Source organism: Gavialis gangeticus, unplaced genomic scaffold (genome assembly GCF_001723915.1).
Source record: "Gavialis gangeticus isolate Ggan-Ray unplaced genomic scaffold, GavGan_comp1, whole genome shotgun sequence".
Classification (NCBI taxonomy): Eukaryota; Metazoa; Chordata; order Crocodylia; family Gavialidae; genus Gavialis; species Gavialis gangeticus.
Genome location: NW_017728998.1, coordinates 40,724,692 through 40,738,223, shown reverse-complemented (window position 1 = coordinate 40,738,223; position 13,532 = coordinate 40,724,692). Strand labels below are relative to the sequence as shown.

The 13,532-nt window shown below is 39.9% G+C and overlaps 1 protein-coding gene across 5 annotated transcripts in view; it reads left to right on the top strand.

The window, feature by feature from the left end:
* The first annotated feature begins 14 nt into the window (after nucleotides 1-14).
* Nucleotides 15-13,532, top strand: part of ESRP2 (epithelial splicing regulatory protein 2) — an 83,084-nt gene continuing 69,566 nt past the window's right edge. For 3 of the 5 annotated variants that reach the window (XM_019505745.1, XM_019505748.1, XM_019505749.1), the window contains exons 1-3: nucleotides 16-138; nucleotides 466-618; nucleotides 1,435-1,563. In XM_019505745.1, coding sequence (XP_019361290.1) covers nucleotides 484-618; nucleotides 1,435-1,563 — 264 coding nt within the window. In that variant the 5' untranslated portion in view covers nucleotides 16-138; nucleotides 466-483. Of the gene's footprint in view, nucleotides 139-465; nucleotides 619-1,434; nucleotides 1,564-13,532 lie in introns of all 5 variants that reach the window. The other 2 variants (XM_019505746.1, XM_019505747.1) reach the window with 2 other exon arrangements.

Below are 13,532 nucleotides of genomic sequence, written 5' to 3'. Positions count from 1 at the left end.
AAGGCAAAAAAAAAAAAAAAAAAAGAAAAAAAGCTCAAGCCCAGGCTGGGTCCTACCATGATGTCAGAGGGAGAGAAACCCACAGCTTGTTAATTTCACCTCCCAATCAGACCCGGGGGAAGAAATCACTGGGAACAGGTAGAGCTGCAAGAAGTTTTCTCCATTTTCACCTCAAACCTTCCCAGCCCCGGGAGCTCTTCTCTTCATATCGTTCCTTCTTGTCCTTTTATTCGCCTGTGATCACTTGGAGGACGGGGACCAGCTTTTGTGGGGATTTTTGCATTTTGTTTTTGTCTGTCTTTCTCCCCTTTTTTTTTTTTTTTTTTTTTCCCCCTTTTTTTTTTTTTTTGTTTTTCCCCCTTTTTTTTTTTTTTTGTTTTTTTTTCTCCCCCTTTTTTTTTTTTTTTGTTTTTTTTTCTCCCCCTTTTTTTTTTTTTTTTTTTTGACCTCTGCTTTTGATTGTAGTTGTTTCCCCCTGTGGTCATGACGGCTTCGCACAGTGACTCTTTGGTGGTGTTGTTTGGGGCAACAGCTGGTGCATATGGGGCTAAACTGGGTTCGGATGAGAGGGAACTAATTCTCTTGGTGTGGCAAGTTGTGGATCTGCAGAGCAAGAAGGTATGGCTTCACCCTCTTCCCTCCACGTTGCGTTTAGGGCTCCAGGCCGGTTGCAGGAGCCCCCGGCCGGGGCTGCCGGGCTGCGCCACATGGCCCGCGGCACCGACCCGCGCCCGGGGCCGTTTGTTCATTTCACGAATGCACCGGGAAGGAGGAGGGCGCGGACTTTAGTTTGCAAAGACTTACGTATATATTTTTAAAGCCCTTCTCTGTTGGGCTCTCCTTTAAAGACATTCATTCCCTTTAGGGATTTTTTCCCCTTCGTTTTTGGACCCTTAAAAGACGCCCCCCGCCAAAGGACCCCCTCGAGAAGCGGGCCGGCCTTGTGCTTCGCCTCTTCTCCTCATGCTCCAGCTCTTCACTTTTTCTATGAGCTTCATTCCCAAGCCAACCTGCAGGACTTCTTTAAAACACAATGGGTAGGAGCCGGCTAGGGTGGACTGACCCCTGCCCTTGCCCCTCCAGGCACTATTACTGTTCTCATATTTTTCTCATCAAAATGACCCGATTCCAGCCAGAAGCTGCCCTGGCTTGTGAGGGGCAAGAGGTCTTCTCCCGAGGCCTCTCCAACCCGCCTGGGCCCTGGCAGCAGAGGAGTGTTTTGGGGTGGAAGGGAAGGAAAAGAGGTCAGAGGCTTTGATTTGTGAAATTGACAAATGCCTTATAATTGTTTTTGGTCAAATCATTGCTTGTTGGTGCGTGTGTGTACATCTGTTTCGGAAAGGGGGCCTGGATCTTCCCCGCATTTCTGAGTGCAGTGGAAGAAGGGACTCTTTCCCTGGCTCCTCACATTTCCCCCTGCTTAAATGTTTTCAGGTAGGGACATTGCACAAATCCCTGGTGAAAGCAGACAATCCGGAGTTGAGCGACCCGTGTCGAGAAGTGAGTGGCTTAACACCAGAGGGACTGAGCAAAGCTGAGCCTTTGGACCGAGTTCTCCAACAGGTGAGGACTAACCAGGGCAGCTGAGGGTTAACCTTGGGAGCGAGATTCAGCTGATGCAATAAAGCAAATAGACTTGATTTTGCCTTTAGCTTTGAAATCACTGCTGTTTCAGAACCAGCAACACCTTGAAATTGACCCCCTGGAGAGACCCAAGCTATCTGCAACTGGACTTTGGGGGAAACAAACAAACAGAGGAATTGAATAATGGTCTATGTACAATGTAGCAATTTCTGAGCTGGCATTCTGACCTCTTTTTTTTTTTTTGTTCTGTGTGGCCTCTGTCCTGACTTTAACCTAAATTTCTAACTCAAGGTTCCATCTGAATTTAACCATGCTAACTACATTTTTGAAAGAGAGATATGATCAAAGAAGTACCTGTCCACTATATGATCCAGCAGCCTCAGTGCTGAGGTCAAGCCTTGTCTTATGTTCTGAAAAAATAATTCAGTCTTAAAAAAGTAGTTAACTAGAAAACTTAAGTTTCTGTAAAGTATTACCTGTGCAGTGAGTGCATGACTTCTCATTCATGTTTCACTGAATTATATTTAATTACCAAAGTGAGTAATTTTAGTGATAGAGACATTTTTAAGTCTGAATCTAAATTCATAGTAGAGGGAAGATAAAAACCTTTCTTTTTGTTGCTTGTTTCTACTATTGATGCACTTTGCTCTATGAACCACTTTGCGTCACTTCAATATTGGGTAATACAATAACTTATATTTTCTCATGATTCTCACAGTTCAAGAAACAGTTGGGGGTTTTTTCAATTTTAGTGTGTATAGACTGTATGTATGTATACAGTGGCTTCCTGTCTGTTTTTTAAAACTTGATAGCTGAGTGACATGTACGTGAAAGGAAAAATAGTAGTGCATATTTGTGAAGTTTATAAACCTGGCTTTCCACACCTCATTTGAATCATTGTAGGTGTGCTTCAGAGAGAAACTTGCTTAGGCAGTAAAACAGGTTCATGTTTCTTTAATATCTCCTGAAACACACACAACTTGGCGGAGTGGGTGTAAATTCTTTTTGATGCTAGATGTTTAACATCTCACTGTACTTGACCTGACTGTGTTCTGAAGTATTAATGCACAATTATGTACCCTCAGTGTTAACTTATCTTTCAAAATTAATTGTGCTGGCACTCTTTTTTTATGATTGTTTGTTACACAGGTTTCACAAGAGGCTAAGAGTGTAAAGTGATTTGTGTAGCTTTGAACTAACCCCTGAGAAAACGCACAGCTGCAGGTTTGATCTTGTCCCAGATCTTGCACTAAAAGCATCTGGAACAGCTTAGCAAAGTACACTCTGTTTACCTTTATAACAGACATACTTTAATTATATTCAATACTTTTATGAGAGATTGTATCTTATTATCTTAAATTGCACTGTAGGTGGATCAACTTCAGCCTATAAAGGGAAATAGTACCTTTGTGTGGAGGTGTGGTGCAGACTCTTGCAAAACATCTTTCTTTTTTCCTTTTTGGGTGGTACATCCATCCAGTTAAGGAAGGAGGATTCTGTTTTAAAGCACTGGAATGGCATTCAAGATGTGTGTTCCTCTGCCTGTTGCAGTTTCTTGCCATAGGCAGTTCAATTAATCTGTGCCTCTGTTTCCATATCTGAAGAAGGAGGGGGAAAAAAGGAGATGGCGATGCTATTTGATTTCATGGGGGTGTGGAAAGGTTTATTAATTAATGTCTATGAAGTGCTTATATCCTGGGGTGGAAAACAGGAGAATTTGAATGCTATGGGTATAGTACCAAATCTTGCATCTGTCATGACCCTTGAATGCTGTGCTGGTATCAAGTATTTTAAGTGTAGTCAGTAAATCTAGGGTTTTTTTTTTTTTTCATTTAAATTTATTTTTGCAAATGGAGACGTGCTTTTAAAATGGGGAATTAACTAAAGTTGTTATTTAAAAACACCAGTATAAACTTATGCCTGGATATAAGATTGCAAAATTGAGTATATGAAACTGGCTTTCCATTTGATTGAATCGTTGTGGAGAAGTAGATGGGTGGTTACACACCCATGCCAGCCACATCATCAGAACCCTCACTGGCTATTCTGACTTTGCCTTGAGTTTCTAAGTCTCTGCTTGTCCTGGAGACTGTTTCCAAATCACAGTATGTCAATAGATGGTAACTCTCAGCTTTGTTTTCTAGGTGGCGATTTAATAGTGAGTGAGGCTGAGCCGTTCCATTGAACAAAAAGAGATTACTTCTTATTCAGAGAGCTTTCTATGTTCACCATCAAAGGCATATGCTCTGAGTTCCTTAATTGTGGATTAGAGGCTTTAATTGAAGAGATGTCTTTTAATTAGATTTTTTGATGTTAGTTCTAGAAAACATGTATTCCCCTGAACAAAACTGACCATCTTCTCCAGGGACAGCTATGTGGTGTTATCCTAAAAATAGTTTCAAAGCTCAGACAGTATCTTTTTCAAAGAAAAATGAACAATTTATTAAATTTATTTTGACTGTTCTAAAGCAGTACACTCCCATACCTGTAGAGAGCTGAGTGTGCAGTTACAGTTTATGATATACAGTGTGCATCTACATGTTCATTAATGCACCGTAGTTACTGTACATTAAGTTCAGTACTTGGCTCACCAAGTACTAAATCAATGCACAATAACTCTACTGCATAGTAGCGTTGGCACACAGTTTCTTAGTGATGCTTACAGTGCAGTAGCTTAGTACTACTACACAGTAGCATATTAGCATGGTTTTTGCCTAGCGTGCTACTTGCAAAGTAAGCATCTCATGTAGAGACACCCATAGTGTCACAGTTGGAAAGCTTTGTGTTACTGCACAAAGATGGACATATGGCTTTTTCATGAATTTCTAAGTCTGTATCTTTGGAGTCATGTGCAGAGAATTCAAAATGGAAATGACTCCAAGACTTAATTTCTAAATCAGTCATCTCTGTACTTGAAAACCTATGATCAACTCCTTTTGCTGATTTGGATTTGTCAGGGTACAAGCAACAAATCCTAAATAAATGCCTCTTAATATAGAGCAAAGCTACACAGAAGTATCTGGGCTTGGCATTAAAAGGAAAGCCTTGCCAGTTTTAACATTATTTTCTTCCAAGCGTTAATCAGCCATCCTCCAATTCTCAGTCATGAGATTTTAGAAAAATCCCATGATTTTTAAGACATTTAATTTAACAGTCTTTGTTTGCTTTCTGGTTTCTGAGCCTTTACAGTAAGATCAGTGTATTTTCAGGCACTTCTCCAACCATGAAGCTGATATTTATTTGTGTTCAAATAAAATGTGAAGGTTGAGCTTCTCATGCATTTCTCTGACTCTAGGTGATGGAACTTTATTTAAGTAAAAGACAAAATGCTGTAAGAAATGATAACACTGCTTATGTCTCAGTTCTCTGAGTGCTTTACAAGGGTCATGGCTAAACATAGCAAGTTTCACCTATTTAAGTCCCAGATTTCATAGGCTGACTCAGTGTCCTGGCTGGTTGGTGCAAATTGAAAGAAAAGTCCTGAAATTGGCTGTTGCAGGCAGGGGCATGGGGCGGAGTCTGGTAGGGAAGTGGAGTGGCACAGTGGGCCAGGAGTAAGGCCAGCAGACTGGACCACCTGCCTCTGCCTGCAGCAGCACCACTGACTTGGGGGAGGAGGGTAGGGGACACGGTCCTGGATTTTCTTAAAAAATATGGTCACCCTGCTTCCCTATCACAGTTGTGCCATTCACATACCAACCTGATAGTGGACAGAGCTTTAAAAAAGTAACTACAATAGAGAAATGTTTACAATATGAAAATATGTGGTGTCTTTTATGCCCTGTTACTGATTTACTTTGAGAAACATTCATAAAAAGAGGAAGGTTTCCATAATTAAGGAACTGACATATCTCCCTTCTCAAAAAATGCTGCCCAAATTCAGTTACGGAACTATATGCAATGGCTTTTTTAGTTCTACTTGGATATTTTCCTTTTGGACTGTCCTAAGTTTTCAGGCCTTTCATCACATTACCTGTTGAGTCAAGTTACCCCAGAGCGTTTAGTCTTCTCTCACTTAGAGAGCCTGGAATCAAGTACAAGTTGAAAATACTAACAAGTTTGCCATTCACTTAGATAGCCATAAAAGCAAATTGCTAAATGCACCATTACAAAAAGTTTCTTTTATCAACCCAGCAAATGAGCCCCACACACAACATATTTTACCAAACATAACCTGAACCATCAGGAAACAAGATAGTTGTTTGCTCTTAAACTAGGAAACGGAAAGAAACAGTAAATTCCTGTAGCCTGATCAACAGGTTGCAACTTCATTTAACAAGACTTGTATTGCATCCTTCTCTTACCATAAGAGCACAGATGCCAGAAGGAAAATAAAAAGAATGCAAAATCAATTGTATCTCAATTTTTTTTTTTTAATGCCAATCTCATGATTTTGGAGGCTTGACACATGGTTTTTAAATGTGTGCTCTTGGCAATACTGTGGGCATCTTGCAATAATGGAAGCAACATAACTCACTCTATATTTAAACAGTGCAGTTTCTCTTTCCTCAGTGTCTTTCAGCATCCTTTTTCCATGTTCTGCACTCCAAAATGCTAGCAGAAATGTTGGCTGAATTTTTTTTTTTGCTTCCATTTTGAAAAAAAGGAGCAATTGATGTGGATGAAGGAGAATAGCAGTTTTACTTAAGAACTCTGTCGTCATGTGGTAGGCTGATGGCTTTAACTGAGCGAAAACTAAGGAACAGGAAAAAGGGAATATGGTGATTCAAGTGCTTCAAGATTTGTTTTCATCGTGGAGCTCAAGTCGCAACTAAAGTGTTATTCCTAACTCGGGTTTGATGCCCAAAACCTACTAGCTAAAGTGCAGTAACTTTTTTTTTAAGCCCAAGTTACGGTCTGGTGAGTTGTGTAAACGAGGCAATTTAGTGTAGGTACAGTCTTGTTGTATCAACCTGCCACTAGGCCTCCAGTACTTTCCCACAGTTCCTACTGTGCCATGTCAGGACAAATTCTCTCATACTTCACTAAAATACAACCAGTAGAATGATCCACCTCACTTTAGTGCAGTAGCTGTGGGACGTGCTCCCCAAAGCTTTAGCACTACATTAGAGTACATTCAGCATCAATTTGAATGCAGCAGTTCATGTGACAGTTTGCAGTAAGGACACCCCTCACTTCTAGGCAAACTCAGGTAGTAAGCAGAGTGTAGATAACTTGAGTTGACTTTGCAGTTAATGACAAACTTTAGATAGATTCTCTGAAGTACTCAACTTGCAACCCACAAAAAGCTGCAATTTAAGAACTGAAGTTTATAATGGGTCTTTCAACTTCATATTATTCTGAAGAAATTTTATCCAAATACTGCTATCAAATACATTTGAGTTTTGGAGTAATTGCCTTGTTATTTCTCTGAAACTTGGAACAGGTGTTTAGTGATCAGCTGGCATTTGTAACCAAGCAGGCTGTTATTTCCACAGCAGTGTTTAGATCCTCAGCATGAATTGCCAAGATGCCAAACCAGCCTTCAGGGTGCAAAGTGAAGCATAGAATTTTGCATGGGTGTGAGGAAGCAGACGCAAGTGCTAAACTAGAATTCTTTGACACAAAGGACAACACCCGTTGACTAGATGGTCATATATATTCCCAGTTCCACTTACCAGCTCTATATTTTCTTCTACATGGGGACTTTTGATTAACTTTAGGAAATGGGTGAAATGAGGCCACTGTTGAAAAGTTTATCAGCACTTCTAGTCATGTAAATGCTGATGGTGATTTGCATTCGAAGGAGGTAGGGGAACAGAGTCCTAGCTTGCTCAACTTCTTAAAACGCTGCTTCAGGGGAATGGAGGGAAAAACATATTCCTTTTAAGGAGGGCATTTAATGATTTAAAATAAATTCACAACTATTTTGAATGGCTGAATACAAACTTTTTAAATAGTGTTTTGGCTTAGCTGGCTAGCTCAGGAGAACAGGACAGTGTATTTAATTATCTGTTTTGCTGAATAGGTGTGCAAGCTGGAACTCCTGCTTGAGAGTAAATTAGAAGGATACAGTGTGCCATTTAAAAAAAAACAAAAAACCCTGCTCTGTGCATGTGTGTAACTTCCTGCAGTGAACTCCTCAGGTGCCAACTACAGAAACAAACCTATCGCAATCAGCGTTATGTAATATTCTGGTCCTGCATGTGAAATTTTTTCTTTTCCAATTTACTACTGAATTTAGCAATGTATTAGTTAAAAGAGTCTTGCATGTAGTCTTGTAGTCTGTAGTTTCTCCATAACTTTGTGCTTTGGGCTCTGGATACAAGAATGGGATTTCATATCATTGGCAGTGGAAAAGAATGGTTAATTGATGCCTAAAGTCTATACCTTTAGAGGTGTGGTGTGTTTTCTCACTAAAAATGCAGTTCCCTGTGGGTCACATTTGGACCGCTTACCCCTGATTGTCTTCTAGGCCAAACAAGGGCTTGCATATAAAATGGTTCTGGAGAAAGGATCATTATGTCACATAGATGTGTGCATTATCGGCAGAGTTTGTACTTTATAGGGAATATGTCAATGTAATAATTTGTACGTGTCTAAAGGCCATAAGAGTTTTGATCAACCCAACTACTGTATAAGGATTATTAATCGTATAAAACGGTCATATAAGCCTCATTAAGATTTGTTTCCTCTACAAATTATGTTTAAATTCATTTTACATCTGATTAAAATGAGATAGGTAGGGTAAGCAACTTTCCTGAAATTACATGACTATTTGCCGATCAAGGAAAAAAATCCAGTATGCCTAGCTACCATTGTTGTCATCATTTGAGAACTGGCCCAAATTAGTCCTGCCTCTTAGTGAGAGATTATACCTTGTTTCAGTTGTGAACAGGAAAAGTTTGCATACTCTTTCCTGCCTGACGCTACTACCTGCTTCTGGCAGAATTAAACAGTAACTGAAACTTATCAGGTTGGGATAGCTTAGCAGCTATTAGAAAGTAAATCATCACAATGACCTGTTTAAGCATTGCTTGGATTGTTCATATTTTCACATTGGATAACATGATGGCCTGGAAGCCACATAGCTTTTCAAGGGCACGTGTCATTAATATAGTCTAACATTTTCGTGGTGGCGTGTAAGACTTGAATGCTCTTGCTATTTACAGTTTAGAAAAACACTGAGCCACATCTGAAAGCAAAGGGCTCATATCATCTAATGCAGTGACTGCTGAGTTAGAAGCATCTGACCCCAGAGGATATTTGGTTTATTTCCTTTACTGTAAGCATTTATTCAGTCAGATGTGCTGGTAATGAGTCATGGTATTGTCAGAATACCCCCTAGGTGTCCTGCTGAACTAAGAATCCTGGTCCTGGAGTTTAAGCACTTTTAATTAAAACAAAACCTGCAGACCTGAGAATGATGTGAGAAATGGTTTCACCAGCTTAAGGAACTAAATTATTTCTGTACAACAATATTGGTTCTTTCACGTTGCCTTGTTTTTATTCCACTGCTCTCCTATGAGTCTTCAGTCTTGTCCTTGTGGAAGCTCGTGGGTTAAACAGAGAAATTGCACATAAACTGGTTAAGTGATCAGAAGCCAGTTCAAATCTGTAACATAACAGAAATTCAGTGCACATTAAACTGCATTCAAAATGACCAAAACTGGTTTAAGACGAACCTGGATGGATGTAGTATAGACTTAACTGATTTAGGTTAAATTGGTTTATTGAACTTCTATCCTAGATCCCCTCCAAATTCAGGTTAACTCTCTGTCCCCCAGGATGCTTTTCACTTTCCCCGCAAACCCCCCTCGCAGGGTGGGTGTGCTAGCCTTGGCCCAAGCTGTCTGCTCCAGGGTGGCATATTCTAGTGCCCCAGACTTCTGACCTAGGCCACTGCAGGGATCTGGCTGCATTTCCAGAATCAAAAGTGAATATCCTTTCACTTATTGGTTCAATCTATGCAGTTTAGACTAACTAGATTGAATGGATTCAGCCTCAGGCTTTCTTACTGTAGGACTGCAGAGCCAGTGCTTCTACACATTGCTGTACTCAGCACTTTTTAAGTGTCTCTAAGCCTCATTCTTGCAGATGCTGTGTAGTTAACCACTGCTAAATCAAGACAACACCTTTCTCAACATGTTGTGGCACATCTAGGTGGGGTAGTTTGGCATATTAGTAAAGCATAGATGCTGACTGGCTTTTGGTGTAGGTAGCAAGCCAGTATTGTGGCAAGAGCTATAAAAAGGCTAATTGGACTTTGGTTGTGGAGTAACTGCCCTCATAATGCCTGCTTTATGCAAGACCATTGCATTTAATACTTTGTTTAATATAGGGGATGGTCCCTTTTTCAGAGACTACTTTTTGCCCTTTGGCTCATTGCTTTCTTTTCCCCTAAAAGTTTAAGTGCTTTCATAGAAATACAAACAGTAATTCTGTCCATCTCTTGTCTGTAATTATGTGAGTAGCTGCCTTCTGGTTTTATTTTTTCCTTGTTGACAAACCTGTATTCAGAAGAATGATTATAAAGAGAGAACTTTCAGTGATGTGTAAACATTTAGTAATCCACAAATGCAGAGATAGTATTTGATATCCAAGTCCCCTTTTCTCTGGAAGAAGAAACTCTTTGTGTAGACTTAACCTGGTATATTCAATATAACAATAAATGCTTACCATCTAGACTCTCCCCATGCTTGAAGAAGGGTGTTTGTGTCCGAAAGGTTGCAAAGAACATTTTTTCCAGCTATTTAGTTGGCCTAATAAAAGATATCACATTTACCAAAAGAACCTTGTATGCTTACCATCTAGTCGGTTGCTGGTAGAAGGATTTTGGGAAGGAATTATGATCTAAAAGTGTAGGGTTTACAGATGCATCAGTTGCATGGATTTATCCATCCTGACCCATTATCAACAGCAACAAAGCTTTAAAATGTGTTTGCTGAACTTCTCAATTAGTTTTCCTTTCCTTTCTTCATTTTGCTGCATTAAATCTCTAAAAAAAAACCCCCATAATTGTTTCATAGATATTTTCTTCTTTGTTACAAATAAGGTTCTTCTTGTCTTTTCATAGAAAAGCTTTGCAAAATCACAAACTCTGCATAACGATTCCAGAAAACCACATCTCCTGTTTCTTTTGGTAATGAACAATTTTTCCTACTACTCTTATTGCAGTTGTCTCCTCGCTTCAGTACAAGGGTAGGAACTGAATTGTTTGAAAAGCCATCAGAATGCATTGGATTGTGGTTTTGCTTGCTGTGGTATCTTCCTTTGGGACCTTATCTGTCTCACCTCTGATATGTCTGATGAGTTTATGTTCTTGAAACCATTCCCAACCTATTCTAGTCTCTAAATGTGTCAGGATGGCCATGCCACTTTTATAGAAAAGATACAGTTGCTTTGCCAACCTGTTCTTTAACCCAATATGCTCATGTCTTGCAAAGCTAGACATTCATTGTATTTGTCCTTTGCCAAATGGTGTATTTAGAGTAGAAGCTTAAATGCTGAGTAGTGTGTGAGAAATTTTGTAGTTCAATAGCAGAAAAACAGCTGCAGCAACAACAACAACAATAATAATAATTAAACCCAGCTTCCCTTCTGCTCCTGTAGGAGCTGATTGAAAGGTAACAAATATGTCTACTTTCTTGCTGCTGTCATCTGTATAGAAAAGCTTGAAAAGTAGAGAGAAATTTGAAGGAATGGGTTTTGCACTTGGTTCTGTAAGCTCTGAAAATAGTGGTCGTTCTTAGTTCTCGACTCCCTTGAAACATCTTTTGGCTTTAAAAGGGTGTCATTTGAGCTTATAACTCAAGAACTTCTCTTGAGCTGTCAGTAGTGTGGATCTTCATCTGACAGTGATACAGCCTTGCAAGGTGACTGTGAAGGTCCCGTTCTTGGGAAAACTCATAAATGTGCTTAAATTTTACATTCTGTGAGTAGGTATGAATTGGCTTTTACAGCAAGTGCATAGGCATATGCACACATCTATTCTAAACCCATATCACGAGTGATTCTGTTACATTAATGATTTGATGCTTCTCGAGTATTAGCCTGCGTACAGCTACTGTATAGCACTGTTGGAGGTAACTGAGTACAGAAACATGGGATGTAGGGTAGGGACAGAGGCTGTTCTCCTAATATATCTCTTCTGCGTGTAGTGGTGGTATCTTGTGGTCCATTGCTTCCTGATTAGGTAAGATTTATGAGTCGGTTGGGATTGTCTTATTGACAGAAGGGTTTCCGGTACTGGCTTCTCTAGCTGGTACAGACAGACAGCTGGAGGGGGAGGGGTGATGGAGATAGCTCCTATCAAGGTAGTAAAAGCTTACCTTCCTTTCTTCCTCCTCCTGTACTGCATTCAGTGCAAGATGTGATATGTATTTCATGTGCTGCTAGCAGCACGGATATATGGGGGAAGGGGAAGAGATGCACAGGTTTTCCAAGCCTTGGAGGAGACGGACTATTTTAGACATTTTAGCATTTTTTTAAAAACTTGTTTTGCCCGTCCCTTTGTCCCTTTTTCCCTTTCCTCAGGCATGGCCAATGTCTGTCCTGTAGGATCTTGCTGCCAGGGACAGTTTTGAGCTGAGGATTCTGGAGTGTGATAGCGATAGTGTGTTAAGGGGCCACTCCACACTTAACAGCATCCTTTAATGTTTGTAAAAAAAGTATCCTGGCTGAGGCAAGCAAAAATGTGTGTTGTGGAGGTGAGAGGAGTCAGAGAGGCCAGTTTATTTTCAAGGTGCAGCCAGTTCATATAGGTTTGTGTGTTAGGGCTCTTCACAGGGAATGGAGCATTTAAAAAATGAAGTTAAGCCACTCCTTCATGAAACCAAAGGCCTCTTACTTCCGGCTCAAGCACTTAAACTGCTGTGGTAAGATTAAGAATCAGGGCAAAGCAGAAGCATGAGGTATCTTGATGAAGACTGAAGTGTATGGAGATGGGTTGAGTGGCATTCCTTCACCTCGTTCCCCAACCTACCCATCTCTTTCATCTTTCTGCTTAAAAAATAAAAGGGAAGAAAAACATTTCTTTTTAAAAATCGCTGTAGAAAAAGCCGATTTGTGCGTTCCTTCATTACAGGGACTGGCTGCTGGCCTCCAACTGGTTAGGCTGGCACTACAAACAATGAGACAGTGTTGAGTAAACACAGCAGTCCCATGCATTACAATCAATAGAGTCAGTGCTAAAGATCACATTGCTAATGAAAGTTTGCCCTTGAAAGAGAGGGGGTGGGGGGTGAATATAGAATACTGTGTGTGCAAGGTTGTATTTAACCCAAGACTTCACTGTAGGGAATATAATGATGAAATCATACAAAGTAATCCAGTTTTGGGATTATGTTCAACCTTGTCTCTCAGGCTGAAGTAATAGATTGCACAAGTAGAGTGCACAATGCTCCATCCCCTGACGAATATGAGACATTGTTATTGTACAATTTAGAAATATGGGTAAAGGGTCAAAAATGCTGTGCTGGTTTAGTAGACTTGAAGGTGTTCTGCAAAGGGTGCCAACATGTGTGTTCCCTAGATTGAAGAATTTTGCCTTGGTCATCTTATTTATTTGTTTTACTTATTTAATTATACTGACCTAGATAAACCAACCACATTGCCCTGCTGTGGAAGTGCAGGGACACTTCCAAATTGCTATATCTTATTTTGGTTTTGTGAACCAAACAAGAAATAGTGGTATAAAAAATCTTTATACAGCTCTAACTGCAACTACCAAAGGCTTTTACTGGTACAGGAGCCTTTAAAATTGCAGTTGTGCCAGTAAAATTATCAACATGGAGGGTACTTTTCTGTTGTTTCTTTAACTATTCAGTGGGCATTTTGCCTTCATTAAAGAGAGGCAATCCAGTATTGTGAGCTGGCTCTTGAACGTAGCTTTTAGTTTAAGGTTTTTTATGTGTATATATTAATAATGGAATGTGAAAGCAGACTAAGCCTAAGCAAATAGCTCCATAAAATGATACAGTCTTGCATGATTTTAATGGGGAATTACT